This window comes from Salvelinus sp. IW2-2015, linkage group LG18 (genome assembly GCF_002910315.2).
Source record: "Salvelinus sp. IW2-2015 linkage group LG18, ASM291031v2, whole genome shotgun sequence".
NCBI classification, from domain to species: Eukaryota; Metazoa; Chordata; class Actinopteri; order Salmoniformes; family Salmonidae; genus Salvelinus; species Salvelinus sp. IW2-2015.
In genome coordinates this window covers 43,036,803-43,052,327 of record NC_036858.1, presented here as the reverse complement: position 1 = coordinate 43,052,327, position 15,525 = coordinate 43,036,803, and the positions used below count along the sequence as shown (strand labels likewise).

General features: G+C 42.7%; 1 protein-coding gene across 31 annotated transcripts in view; it reads left to right on the top strand.

The window, feature by feature from the left end:
• The window catches only part of LOC111977620 (ankyrin-3), a 150,528-nt gene that overhangs the window by 60,834 nt on the left and 74,169 nt on the right, over positions 1-15,525 (top strand). For 22 of the 31 annotated variants that reach the window (XM_070448531.1, XM_070448530.1, XM_070448532.1 and 19 more), the window contains exons 2-13: positions 5,101-5,202; positions 5,499-5,597; positions 6,447-6,545; positions 7,118-7,216; positions 8,182-8,367; positions 8,896-8,919; positions 10,737-10,835; positions 11,459-11,557; positions 13,423-13,521; positions 13,742-13,939; positions 14,891-14,989; positions 15,426-15,524. In XM_070448531.1, the coding sequence (XP_070304632.1) occupies positions 5,101-5,202; positions 5,499-5,597; positions 6,447-6,545; positions 7,118-7,216; positions 8,182-8,367; positions 8,896-8,919; positions 10,737-10,835; positions 11,459-11,557; positions 13,423-13,521; positions 13,742-13,939; positions 14,891-14,989; positions 15,426-15,524 (1,302 nt within the window). The remainder of the gene's footprint in view (positions 1-5,100; positions 5,203-5,498; positions 5,598-6,446; positions 6,546-7,117; positions 7,217-8,181; positions 8,368-8,895; positions 8,920-10,736; positions 10,836-11,458; positions 11,558-13,422; positions 13,522-13,741; positions 13,940-14,890; positions 14,990-15,425; position 15,525) is intronic. The other 9 variants (XM_024007143.2, XM_070448527.1, XM_070448526.1 and 6 more) reach the window with 1 other exon arrangement.

Below are 15,525 nucleotides of genomic sequence, written 5' to 3'. Positions count from 1 at the left end.
AGAGTTCCTCTGTGGAGATGGGAGAGCCTTCCAGAAGGAACACCATCTCTACAGCACTCCACCAATCAGGCCTTTATGGAAGAGTGGCTAGACGGAAGCCACTCCTAAGTAAAAGGCACATGACAGCCCGCTTGGAGTTTTCCAAAAGGCACCTAAAGACTCTCAGACCATGAGAAACAAGATTCTCTGGTCTGATGAAACCAAGATTGAGCTCTTTGGCCTGAATGCCAAGCGTCACGTCTGGAGGAAACCTGGCACCAGCCCTACGGTGAAGCATGGTGGTGGCAGCATCATGCTGTGGGGATGTTTTTCAGTGGCAGGGACTGGGAGTCAAGTCAGTATAGAGGCAAAGATGAACGGAGTAAAGTACGGAGAGATCCTTGATGAAAACCTGCTCCAGAGCGCTCAGGACCTCAGACTGGGGTGAAGGTTCACCTTCCAACAGAGCAATGACCCTAAGCATACAGCCAAGACAACACAGGAGTGGCTTCGGGACAAGTCTCTGAATGTCATTGAGTGGCCCAGCCAGAGCCCGGGCTTTAACCAAATCGAACATCTCTGGAGAGACCTGAAAATAGCTGTGCCGCAACGCTCCCCATCCAACCTGACAGAGCTTTAGAGGATCTGCAGAGAAGCTTGTTGCGTCATACCAAGAAGACTGAATGCTGTTATTGCTGCCAAAGGTGCTTCAACAAAGTACTGAGTAAAGGGTCTGAATAGTTATGTAAATGTCATAAATATATTAATTTTTTTCATAAATTTGCAATAATTTCTGAAAAACAGTTTTTGCTTTGTCATTATGGGGTGTCGTGTTTAGATTGATGAGGAGAAAAAACGATTTGATCAATTTTAGAATAAGGCTGTAACGTCACAAAATGTGGAAAAAGTTAAGGGGTCTGAATACTTTCTTGAGGCACTCTATATAGTTGTAGCCTATATTAGAGCTGCTCTCGCTAGCCACATTTTCAGCCAATCACATGTCGTCTAACTAAGTGACTCACAGCCTGTGAGTCAAAGATAGAGATGGAAGTCCACATAGAGATGTGTAGCGTAGCTATTTAGATCAATATTATTGAAGGAAGCTAATTCATTTATTTCAATTGACTGATTTCCTTATATGAACTTTAACTCAGTAAAATCTTTGAAATTGTTGTATGTTGCATTTATATTTTTGTTCAGTACACATGTGGTATAGTCAGTCATTTCCCTTGCATCCTTTACACTTCAACATTATATATACTGTAGGCCGGATTTTCTGTTTTGTCCATTTTTTTCATGGTATTAACCATTATGTAACTGCATAAAATGACTTGACCTATGGGGATGATTTGCTAATGATAAATAGAAGTGCTTACGATCCTCTCGTCAATACTTTCCCATTATAAGCCATTAACTATTCTAGTACTGGTCCACATCCATCTACTGTACACCAATGGCCCTTTGAGAAAAACATAATTTGCAATGATATTTGTCTAACTAATAGCTCCACAATGAATGCATTAACCTGTCAATAGTGTTGTTTTTCGCCAATGGAAAGTGCGTGTCTGTGTGGTGGTTGGATGCTTTTTCGCACCAATCGGCATTCTAAGCTCATGTGGCCCTAGGCTGTGTTTTTGTATCGATGGAGGCCAGGGATAAATGAGACAATGATGCGGGTTCTGGGCTCAAACTGAGCTAACCAGCAGCCTGGAGCACAGACATCAACATGCCGTGTGTGTGTGTGTGTGCGCGAGTATATTTGTATGTAGAATATAGAAGATATGTGTGTGTGTGGGTGGGTGGATGCTTTGCAGTGCCTCTGTGTGGGTATGTCTGTGTTTTTGTTCTACTACCTACTTGTCACATTGACATCGTGTGGGGGATATCGCAAAGAAAATCACTCCACACAAAACAGTAACCCCCGGACTCAATGATGTCATAAGTGATATTTGGGCCGAACACTAATTCAACAAAACTCTTTGCAGCACTACTCTGCCTCAATATTGGATTGTCATTTTTATAGCAGCTTAACAGAAAATGTGCCACATGTTTGCTGTTGATATGCTGTTGGCCTAAGTGGAGCTGTATCATAATTCAGACTGAATTAGTAAATAAGAGCTTTCTCTTTAACAGGGAATCAGTCGTCAGTCAGAGCGACGGAGCCTCACTCCCTTTAACTATCTAACAGTAGATTAATGCTATTCCTTCAGGCTTAGCCTACTCTTTAATGGCCTAATTTCTTTGAACTTCTGATCTGCAAAGTTTAATCATATTTTCAAAGCTAATCTCTCTCCATGCTCTGTAATGCTTTACACACAAAGACGATTTTCTCCCTCCGACTTGAATGCGATGGGATGGTATTTGAAATGGCGGTCACCCGTGTCACTAGTCATTTGCCTGTGATGGAGAGACTGGTTTTAAAAGACTGTTGCCTAGTAGCTTTATATACTGTACTGTAGTCTGGGCAATTCTGTGTTGAGCCAGGGCCACTTGGGTCACTGAACTCAGTGTGCCTTCAAATTGAACGTCTTATCTTTGGAGGCCTCTGCTCCAACTTCCTTGACAGTGCATCCCCTTTAGATACGCTGGAGCAGAATGTTGAAGAACATGGGGAATCTGGGTGATTCCTTTATGATGAATGATAGACATGCAAATCATCTGCTGTAAAAACTCCACATGATCACTCCACCGTTGTCTTGGTGAGAGTGGTGACAGTGGTGAAAGTTATTGTGAAATAAATGTCAGACAAACATAAGTCAGTTATGCAGGCTTGAATGGGAGGGCTCTTCAATGAAAGTTGTACTTCAGAGGAGCACTAGCACTGTATCCACGATACCACCATCCGTGATCCTATACTTTGTATGTTGACATGGGCTGAGGCATAAATGAATGTTTGGTTGTCTGACTGTCAACAGCAAAGAGACACCATAACGCTAAGTGACCTCACATGTTGATGTCAGAGGTCTGAGTTAAGAATCAAGCATCTGACACTGAACAAACCTCAGAGCCAGTAGCCACTCTATCATAGACTATTCTCAGAGATCCTTGACAGTCACTTACAGCATGCGCTTGTTATGTAACCACCACACACTGTGGGAAAGTGTGTCTGCTTGTGCGTTTGCGCTAGAAAAAAAACGGAATAATAAACCTATGACACTTGTCCTCGTGTTTTGAAGATTTTTTTGGGGGGGTACAGAGCTCAATGTCACGACAAATCATTGAGATAATGTGTTGTCTCTAACTGAGAAAGGAGTAATTTAATGACACGGTCTGGAATGGATTTTGTTCTGAAATGAGGGAAGGAGTCTGCCAACTAGCTGAGTCTGGAGAGAAGCCAGCAGTACTAACTGTTCACAATGAAGGACAGGGGTTCCAGTGTTTTAGGTCAAGGAGGAGTTGTCCAAAGCTTTGTACAGGAGAGATATACCTTTAGAGGCATTTGAGTCATAGGATGGAAAGTTCTCACCTGTTTTGAAATTACCCCTCCTCAGATTCACATTGCCATTGAGAATCACTGCCTCTGCCATGTGCCAAACAATGCCCTTTAGCTATGTTAATATTCATAGTTACAGCACTACGGTTATATTACAGAAAATGCCCAGGTGTTTAAATGAGAAACAGTATGGCATTTTTCCATATACTGTTACATTAGTCTCTTCAAAGACGAAAGCAATGAAGTTGCATTAATAGTTCACTGCCACTGTTCTGCCATAGAGGCTTGTGTTTGGAAAAGGAAACAGGCATTTATGTATCCTATGATACTAAGATCTTTGGTAATGTGTTGTTCTCCCTCACACACACACACACACACACACACACACACACACACACACACACACACACACACACACACACACAACACACACACACACACACACACACACACACACACACACACACACAACACACACACACACACACACACACACACACACACACACACTCTTCTGACATTGCTCCCACAGTCCACTCTGAGTCCCTATCACTGGAGCAATCTGGAAGAATGTCTTGTTCATTTGTCAAGCCATCAGAGCTATTCCTGGAAAAGTATGGGGGTGGGGAATAGGTTGTGGCACTCATGTTGTTTGGGTCTGCCAGTTTACTGTAAGTGTCTCTGGAAACGGGCTAAATTTAGAAGGTCTGGGCATTGGTTAATTCAGGGGAATTTAGCCTCGGAGACCATTTGATGTAGCAGTCTATCTCAACTGCATGCTCTGAGGGCATGTGTACTGGTGCTGGGTTTTGGAAATCAACTTCATACAATTACAACAAGCAAAGGTGCAGACTTTGCTATGTGTCCGTTTCTGTTGTGTAATGTCCCAGACACAAACAGAACAATCTGACGTGAGCTGGCACGACAGACAAGCACACATAAGCACACTCATACATACACAGACACATGCACGCACAGACACAGACGCACATACCCGTCCACACACAAACAATTGTTAGATGGGCAAACCCCAAAATGGCTTGTGTCATCATTTTTCTTGTTCACAAAGCCCTCTCTATTTTAAAATAAAGAAGAGCAAAGCAGAAAGGAGGGATAATACTGTACATTCTCTGTTTCTAGAAGAGGAGGACAGAGAGAGTCGTCTCCTGAGAATGTATTTTCTTATCTTTACTGTTAGAGAGAGGTCTCTGTATTGACAATCAGGACCACCCACCCTTGTCTTACTCTGGAGTCGTGAGATATGTGGGTTTGTCTCTGCTGGCATCACAACGTCCTGGGATCTGATACGAAGAAAGGATGACGTAGAAGGCCAGTTTGTTGGGATAGTAGCTAAATTTATTTGGCTGGATCTTTGGTATGTGTTATTTCTGTCCACCGTTACTGTACTTTGCAATACAGTTCAAATGTAGCTACAGTTCTACACAAAACAAAAGACCTTTGGGTTTTTGGGATTTGAGAAAGACATGACTCTGGTACAGTATCTGAGATTTTTGGTTTGTGTGTAATACCTGTGTTTACATGGGTGTGTGTGACTGTTTATGGCAGTGACTCCCTGAGAACGTGAACCGATGTTTTCATTCTAGCCTTCTGCTGTTGAGCAGTAGACACATGTCTGTATAGTATGTGGACTGTATTTGACCTATATTTCTCTCTCTCTCCATCCTTAGTCGGACAGCAATGCCAGTTACCTGCGAGCAGCGCGGGCTGGGAACCTTGAAAAGGCCCTGGATTACCTGAAGTCTGGGGTGGAAATCAACATCTGCAACCAGGTGGGTGGCTTAATATCCAACATCTGCTGCTCAGTTCATTCATTTTGTACATAATACATTACTTTTAATGTAACTGAAACTATATGCATCAAATACATTTAATCCTGTGGCTATGTGATAATTGTGTAACATTGTATTTAACAAGGCCACAACACAAATCACTAATTTCAATGGACTTGAAAGGCATAGCAGCTCCTCGTCTGAATAATCTCACGCCATGTGTACAATCTGTCTGTTCTACAGAGAATGTATGGGTGCCAGAGATGTATATTAACACTTTATGTCATTTCTTTCAGAATGGATTGAACGCTCTTCATCTGGCCTCTAAGGAGGGTCATGTGGAGGTGGTGGCTGAGCTGCTGAAGCTAGAAGCCAATGTGGACGCAGCAACCAAGGTTAGTCCCACACTGCATCTATTACTGCTTTGTTGCTGTCGGCCAACACTGTAGGGCCACATGTAGCGGAGTTGGTTTAGTGAACTGTATGCATGATGAGTAACATTTGCCTGAGACCTGAAGAATTGTGTTAGCTCCTAGGGCTGATATTCAGTGGACTTAGCTTCGAGGTGTGCAGATGACAAAGGTTCTGGACCCAGTTGGTCACAAGCACAACATGAGCCGAGCATTCAGTGGTTAGCATTGGTGTGGCCAGCAGCATGTCCATGTTTGTTCATAGAAAGACTTGGAGACTGTGGCTACCATTAGTGTTCCCTCTCTCCCATTGAAAGCAGGTTATATATAAACACTGAGCACTATGAAAAATTCAACACTAAGGACAGCCTTCAAACTACTCAAACACCGAGCAGAGACTAGGAACTCTCACGAAAGCGGTTGTCTTTACCAGCTGTTGTCTTTATCCATAGGTCAAACATGCTCACCTCCTCATGTTCAGCACTGTACTCTATGTGAGTTATGTTGATATTGTGCAACAGTGTTGCTGACATCAGAGACTCCTTCACGTGGATGCTCGGGGGTCAACACACCGCTCAGAACCCGCTTGCAGTTTATTAAAAACCACACCGGTTTTATTTATGGTGGTGGTAAGAGGGCCGCTTGTTTATGTGCTGGACGTGGTACATCGGAAGTGACACATCAATGGCAGCCAGAGTGGAGGGAGGCCAGAGCGAGAATGCCAGCGCTACAAAGGCATAACTGAGGTTTGGCAAGGCGGTGCGGGGAATGGTACACTGGGACAGGTGGGGGAGAGATTAACTGGCATGCCTCTCATTCTCCTCTCTAATGCAGAAAGGAAACACCGCTCTTCACATAGCCTCCCTGGCCGGCCAAACGGAAGTGGTGAAAGAGCTGGTCACCAATGGAGCCAATGTCAATGCACAGTCTCAGGTAGGGTATCCATAACACACACACATAACTCAGGTCAGAGAAACAGAACATATCAGAACACACCATTAAACACACATTCAAACGACAAGGAGTCTGTATAGGACTCACACTGTATTCCACGATGTAAAGCTTTTAACATATTAACATTACCATATCTTTATCATTGAAACATCTACACAATCATATCTCTATATATCTGTTCACCACTTGAAAATCGTTCATTTGAGAGATCTGCCAGAGCAGCGGTATTAGTCTGTCAGGGTTGTGACTGAGAATATACTCTCTAGGATTGTGCTGTCCATGCGTTTCACATCTCTGAGACAGGGGGAAATATCCTTTCATCAAAAATCCCAATCTTGCCCCGTTGAGACATTCCTCAGATCAATAGCAATAAACTGGGCTGACAAAGATCAACGGAATGTTTCACTCCACCAAAGAGTGCTTTGTATAGTACTGTATGAATTGTCTGAGCTGTGGTATGATAAAGTATAATATATTTGTCTGTCATATTATAAGCTACTCTGTGTGCTTTATGATTGATTGTTGGGTTTCCTGTTGGTTCTCTCTTGTAGAATGGCTTCACCCCACTGTACATGGCTGCCCAGGAGAACCATCTGGAGGTGGTTCGCTTCCTCCTGGAACACAACTCCAGCCAGAGTATGGCCACTGAGGTGTGTGTCCCCGCCCACCCTGCCTGTTATGTTGTTCACTGCTCTCCTCCCCCTCTCTCTCCCTGCCTCCATATTATCTACAGCTTTACATGCTTACCTCCATCCTCTCCCCCACCTCTTTTACTCTCTCTATACATCACCTCTTTCTTTCTCTATTTCCATCTCCCTCTTTCTCTCTGTTACTACCTCCCTCTCTTTCACTCACTCTCTCCCATTCTCGCTCTATTGCTCTCTCTCTCGTTCTCTCTCTCGCTCTCTCTCTCTCTCTGTGGTGGGTTCAGGGACTCCAGCAGGCAGCGCCTCATTGATTGGTAGTGTATAGTAGAGCTGAATGACCTTGAGCAGGCCAGAGATAAGGTCCCTTATACCCTCTATGGTCTGGTTTACACTGAGAGCTGCCTGCTGCTGGAGCCAGGATCTGCTGCCTGTAAGGAAAAGCCACCAGTACAACCAGTTAAAACCACTGGTCCAGTCCACAAAAACTGTCCACGAGAACCCCCCCCCCCCCCACCCACACACACACACACACACACACACACACACACACACACACACACACACACACTGTAACGGGAATTATGTAAGGGATTAGACGTGGGAGAGAGGTGCCCTATACTGTGTTATGTAATGTATACAGTTCATCCTGCTGCACGCTGTCAGATGTACTGTATATAGAGTGAAATGTGAAGTATCTGTTTGATGTTTGACGAAGTGCAATAGATTTGGGGATTTTAGGCAAGTAAGATATTTGGTTAGACTTTGAGGAATATACTGTAGATGTATTATTTAAATTGATTTCAAGACGTCATCTGTCCGACATTTAATACTTGTGGACATGTAACATTGTGTCCTTAGTAACACAGTATTATAGTCCCACGTGGCCCAGCATTGCTGTGGAAATGTGGGATGTCTATGTAACTCACTTCCCCTACCCCTCTAAGTTTCCCCCTGCCTCCCTCTAACAGGACGGGTTCACTCCTCTGGCGGTGGCCCTGCAGCAGGGGCATGACCAGGTGGTGTCTCTGCTCCTGGAGAATGACACCAAGGGCAAGGTGCGTCTGCCCGCCCTGCACATCGCCGCCCGCAAGGACGACACCAAGGCTGCAGCGTTACTTCTCCAGAACGACCACAATGCAGATGTAGAGTCCAAGGTGACCACTACACTACATTCTGCTGATGTTATCTCTTTCGCTTTGCTTCTCACCTCTGTCTTTCTGGCTCTTTTCCCATATGAGTAGGTTCATCCGTTTTAATCTATTTTTTTTTTTTAAGTGTTTCTTTGTTGTTTATTTAGTTGTTTTGTTATGTTTATTTACTTTGAGTTTTTGTGTAGGTGCACATGTAATAATGCATTACATTATTCTGAGTCAGACTATACAGAGGAGAGAAAGAATAATGCAGATAGATATAAAGAGATATGGCTGATGCTGTACCGTGACCTTATATCCCATGGAACAATTTAACCACAACTGACAGTTTGGTTTGGAATTTAGCAACTTTTAATCTTAACATCAGCGGCAGTTTCTGTATTGTAAAGTTGAGTGATTCACAACTTCTCTGGCCAACTAAAGACCTACTCCAGTAACTCTACCTATAATCTCTCCTTGTTGTGTGATGTTGTGTGCACACTAACCACCAATTCTCTCCTCTCTTGGCCGGTTTTGTGCCCTCTCCCCTAGATGATGGTGAATAGAACGACAGAGGTATATCTGTACATTGTACAGTACTTACTCTATCCATTGCAGCCCCCCCAAAAAAACAGAAACAACCCCCTATACCATACACTAGTGTTGCTGCAGCCCCATATCTCCCTTCTCTTTCAGTCTTTTTTGCCTTTTCCCCATTGCTTCATTCATGTAGTGTGTCTCTTATTACTGATAGAAAGAGAGCGATAGTTCTGTAATAATGCAGCATGTCTTACTAATACTGATGTGGACTGTGGATATCTGTAGCTGGAGGCAAGAAGGGTTCCAAGTTTTCTATGGGTTCCAAGGATTCCACGAGTTCCAAGGTTTCCACGGGTCCCAAGGTTTTGAAAGAATTCCATAGGTTCCAAGGTTTCTTTCCAAGGATTCCATGGGTTCCAATGTTTCCATAGGTTTCAAGGTTTCCACAGATTCCATGGGTTCCAAGGTTACCATGGGTTCCAAGGATTCCATGGGTTCTAAGGATTCCATGGGTTCCAAGGTTTCAAGGATTCTATGGGTTCCAAGGTTTTAATGGGTACCAAGATAGATATCCTGCCATAACATTGTTAATGATAAATCACGTTATGGCTCAAGACAGACAAGTCTTACTGTTTAGCAGACTGTATTTTTATTATAATCTGGCCTTTTAGAATTAAGGAACCCAGCCTCCCAGCAGCAGAGAAATGGTCTACTAGTTTGTTTATTAGACTGCATTTAGATCTTCATTTCCCAACCCCAGCCCCTTTAGGCTTGTGCATGGGACATTAGTTACTTCTGTTAGTGCTGTTTCCAGAGGAAAAACAGAAGGACCCCACCCCACCAAAAACAATAGCAGAGCAGGCTGCCCTCTCAGAATGCCTGTTTTGGTCAGCATGGCTACCAGGCTGGTGGATATGGCTAGTATCTTTACTTGGCTTTGTAAATGTAGATATCACTGCATGATAGTAGATGCTAAAAGCATTGCCAATAAATAGTTTGGATAGTTGGATTAACTCCTTCTAATGTTTTAAACTTCATGGAACCATCTGTGTCCCATGGTGAATGTCAGATATATTACATTTATGACTAAGTGTTTAATGCAAAAATATCTCGTATTTGTATGAAAACTCAAGCTGATTTGTTTATTCTTAGAACAGAAATAGAACAGTGTATAATGCTCACAGCTTTAGTGGTTTATGTGCTGGAAGCTTGGTCAACCACCTGCTTTGTATTGGATTATTGGCTAATTGAAAACGGGATCTCTGTGAATTGATAGCTTTATCTAAAATTCTCTCCCTGATTGGATAGCTTTAGCTGAGATGTTCCATTTCCCTTATATTTCCTCTTGCTTTGAATGCTGCTTCCCTCTATAAGCCATGGATTCATTAGGAAGTCCCCAGTGAATGAAATAGGTTACATTCACATATGTAGACACCATGTATTTATGATACATGGGCTCAACAGGCTGTTGTAATCCTACATAAACTACAGTCTGTAACTGCAGACTTTATGTCCCTATGTCTATCCTTATTGTGTGGTAGTTAATGTGTTACGGTCCAGTATAAAACTGTTGTAAGGTTGAAATAATCATGAAAGCTCATGATCACTTTGAATGGTATGACATATGAACATCAACATACCATTCACACTCTAGTCTACAGGATCTGTGTTCGGGTTTTCAAAACAAAGACTTGCTCTGCCACAGTGAGAAAAGTCATGTTTGATTGTTTATGTGTACAGTAGTAGCCCGTATACTTATTCGAGTATAGATAACATGAGAGACTAATATCAAGCCCATGGTTGTCTCTGACTCCTATGTCGTCGTTGTGTGCTCTGCTCTCCTGCTCCCTCAGAGCGGCTTCACTCCTCTCCACATCGCTGCTCACTATGGCAACATCAACGTGGCCACGCTTCTGCTGAACCGAGGGGCCGCTGTGGACTTCATGGCCAGGGTAAGGCTGCTCTGCCCTCTGCTGGACAGGAGGAGCAACTAGCCACACTCCACTACACTCTATGGAAAATTACAAACGACAGACTGCACCCTCTTTCCATCATATAGTGCTTCAAATCACCCCACCCTCCCACTGCCTATATACTGTACTCAGATCATACAGTGATAGTGTTAAAATCATAACAACACGTATCAAGGAGTGTAACAACAGACCCCCTATTTGCGTCAACATTAGAGCTTAGCTTAATGATAGCTTGTAATTATATGAAAAGGCAGCGTCTGGCTGTAGTGTTTGTGTTTCTGTTTGAAGTCGGCAGTAATGAATGATTCGCTCCACAGTAAATTACACAAGAGATGGCGTATAATACTCAATAATGAACAGCTTTCCACCCACTTAGTTAAACATATCACATGTGATATTCAGAATACTTTGAATATCAGTTTGTCAAATTGTTGTTTGTTTCTCGAATTATGTTTTTGTAACAATATAAGGCTGGCGTCTTTCCCTTGCTGGATTCAGATGCTGTTTAGGTTTATTAGTATTGCCATATGGACAACATCCAGATAATATTCACAGCTCTGTACTGTGTGGCTCACTCCTACCTCCTCTCTCTGTTCTAACAGAATGACATCACACCTCTCCATGTGGCATCTAAAAGAGGAAATAGTAACATGGTCAAACTGCTGTTGGACAGAGGCTCCAAAATAGATGGCAAAACCAAGGTAAGTGCCTTCACAGAATTAAATAGAACACTGTTTATATATATATATATATATATATATATATATATATATATATATATATATATATATATATATATATATATTAATATACAGTACCAGTCAAAGGTTTGGACACACCTATTCTTTCAAGGGTTTTTCTTTCTTTTTACTATTTTCTACATCATAGAATAATAGTGAAGACATCAAAGCTATGAAATAACACATATGAACACATATGGAGTCATGCAGTAACCAAAAAAGTGTTAAAAATCCAAATATATTTGAGATTTGAGATTCTTCAAAGTAGCCATCCTTTGCCTTGATGACAGCTTTGCACACTTTTGGCATTCTCTCAACCAGCTTCATGAGGTAGTCAACTGGAATGCATTTCATTTAACAGGTGTGCTTTATTAAAAGTTAATTTGTGGAATTTCTTTCCTTCTTAATGTGTTTGAGCCAATTAGTTGTGTTGTGACAAGGTAGAGTTGGTATACAGAAGATAGCCCTATTTTGTAAAAGACCAAGTTCATATTATGGCAAGAACAGCTCAAATAAGCTAAGAGAAATGACAGTCCATCATTACTTTAAGACATGAAGGTCAGTCAATCAGGAACATTTCCAGAACTTTAAAAGTTCCTTCAAGTGCAGTTGCAAAAAACCATCAAGCTCTATGATGAAACTGGCTCTCATGAGAACCGCCACAGGAAAGGAAGACCCAGAGTTACCTCTGCTGCAAATGATAAGCTCATTAAAGTTACCAGCCTCAGAAATTGTAGCCCAAATAAATGCTTCACAGAGTTGAAGTAACAGACACATCTCAACATCAACTGTTCAGAGAAGACAGTGTGAATCAGGCCTTCATGGTCGAATTGCTGCAAAGAAACCACTACTAAAGGACACCAATAACAAGATGAGACTTGCTTTGGCCAAGAAACCCGAGCAGTGGATATTAAACCGGTGGAAATCTGAGTCCAAATTTGAGATTTTTGGTTCCAACCGCCGTGTCTTTGTGATATGCAGAGTCAGTGAACGGATGATCTCTGCATGTGTGGTTCCCACTGTGAAGCATGGAGGAGGAGGTGTGATGGTGGCGGGGTGCTTTGCTGGTGACACTGTCTGTGATTTATTTAGAATTCAAGGCACACTTAACCAGCATGGCTACCACAGCATTCTGCAGCGATACGCCATCCCATCTGGTTTGGGCTTAGTGGGACCATCATTTGTTATTCAACAGGACAATGACCCAACACACATCCAGGCTGTGTAAGGGCTATTTGACCAAGAAGGAGAGTGATGGAGTGCTGCATCAGATGACCTGGCCTCCATAATCACCCTACCTCAATCCAATTGAGATGGTTTGGGATGAGTTGGACCGCAGAGTGAAGGAAAAGCAGCCAACAAGTGTTCAGCATATGTGGGAACTCCTTCAAGACAGGTTGAGAGAATGCCAAGAGTGTGCAAAGCTGTCATCAAGGCGAAGGGTGGCTACTTTGAAGAATCTCACATATTTTTTATTTGTTTAACACTCTTTTGGTGACTATATGATTCCATATGTGTTATTTCATAGTTTTGATGTCTTCACTATTATTCTACAATGAAGAAAATAGTAAAAATAAAGAAAAACCCTTGAATGAGTAGGTGTGTCCAAACTTTTGACTGGTACTGTATATGCCTAACATGCCTAGCATGCAGCACTTTGTCACTGATGACAGGTCATGTTATATTGTTTTAACCCTGTTCTAATACAGTATGTATGCACTCAAATTTTATCAAGACTTGTTTTTTTCAGAATTTCAGTCCATAGTGGGCTGAATGTTTCATGTCCTTCCACTCTGTGGTCCTATTGACCATGCTGTTGTGTGTAGGACGGACTGACACCTCTTCACTGTGGAGCGAGGAGTGGTCATGAACAAGTGGTTGAGATTCTGCTGGACCGCGGAGCACCCATTCTGTCCAAGACAAAGGTAACACCTGCTCCTATCGTATACTTTGTTGCTGAAATTATAATACTTGCATCTAACTTGTAAAACACATGTTCATCCAGGTAAGGAGAATTGATCTAAAATTGTTTGCAAATGTCTCCTAACACTGATAGAATTGTGATTGTCACAAAACTTTGCTATAATGTTACATTTTCAACCGCTATAGATCATTGATATAACATTATGTCTGTAACACTTCTAGAACGGGCTGTCCCCTTTGCACATGGCCACTCAGGGCGACCACATCAACTGTGTCCAGCTACTCCTCCAGAATGACGTCCCTGTCGATGATGTCACCAATGACTACCTGACAGCGCTACACGTGGCCGCCCACTGTGGACACTACAAAGTGGCCAAGCTCATAGTGGACAAGAAAGCCAACCCAAACGCTAAAGCACTGGTGAGAAAGAGGGGTGGATGGTTGGGCTGCATGTGTAAGAAGAGGGAGAGATTTTCAGGGTAATACAAATTCAGGATTAAAATGCAAATGCTTTGGGTACAAACAACCTTTCATAGCAGCATTTCCGGCCACACAGAACCCTGAACCTGCGACCTGAGGGTGGGACGGATTTGTCATGTCACTCTGCTGACTACTCTTGTGTAATGTTCTGGTAGTTGTTTCTGTTTGTGTCCTGTTTGCGGTGATGATGAGAGGAAAATCTCAATTGCAAGTGACAATGGGGGAATAAGAAAGGGAAAGACAGTGAGATGGAGTGAAGGAAGTTACACTTCGTTACACTTTTGTGCCCTGGGTGGGGTCGGCAACTGTCTTTTTCTTTAGCCAGGCTCATTTCCTGATTGCACAGTAACTTCCCCTTTCCATACTGATAAAAGTAATCAGAGACAATGCACGCCCATCCCTCAGTTATGTGCCATTCACAACAACACAGTGGGTCGAGCTCTCATAAAGCTCTCGTATAGATACTCCCTTCAAATGGCTTGTGTTTGATGATCTGCAGAGCTACGTTTCTGGGTATGTTTCTGTGTGTGTTTGTGTTTGAGAGTGCACATATGTGTGCGTGCCTGTGTGTGTGTTTTGAGAGAAAAGACTGATTTGGGACACATCACTGAGTATGTTGTTATACTTTGTGGTGACTGAAACCGTGGTTGTGGTGACTCTGAGGTTTACTGGCAAGGAGAAACTGTGTGGATAATTGTTACACAACTGTGGCATAAAACTTCGTTAAGGTTTACAACACGAGCTTACTCTCTCAAATGTTTAAACTATTACATAAAAAATAGGGGTAAAGAGAAACTGACATTTTCCTTAGAAACTAGATCTGTGCCAAAATACCTGAGGAGTTGAGTAGTTTCTGTTTCTAGACTTGGTTTTGTGGTATTCTGTTTCTAGAACGGCTTCACCCCGCTTCACATCGCCTGCAAGAAGAACCGCGCCAAAGTGATGGAGCTGCTGCTGAAACACGGCGCATCGATCCAGGCTGTGACCGAGGTACGCTAGGGTTAGAAGGCTGGGCTGGGCCTGGGGTAACACACAGGGCGTTAGGGGTAGGAGGACAGACTTGGCTGGGAACTTCAAAGATCATAGACAAATTAATAATTTTGTTTAGGTACAGTTGAAAATAATTAATGTGAGCATTTCTCTTACTATAAGACAGAAGTGTCAAACTCATTTTGCCTCATGGACTTCAAAAAATAGTCCCTTATCCATCGTTTTGGGAATTTTCCACGCTCCCTGACTGTCTAGGTTTCATTTCAGTGATTATTAGCAAGCTGGACACAGTAAAGAAACTGTATGAATGTAGGTCCATTACCATTTCTACACAGTTTCGATTTCGGGACATATGTTTGACACCCCTGTTTGAAGGTATACAGTACAGTTGAACCCATGCTATTGATTGGTAACTATCATTGTGATTTGCTTGCAGTCTGGACTTACTCCTATCCATGTGGCAGCCTTCATGGGACATGATAACATTGTCAACTCTCTGACACATCACGGAGCTTCACCCAACACCACCAATGTGG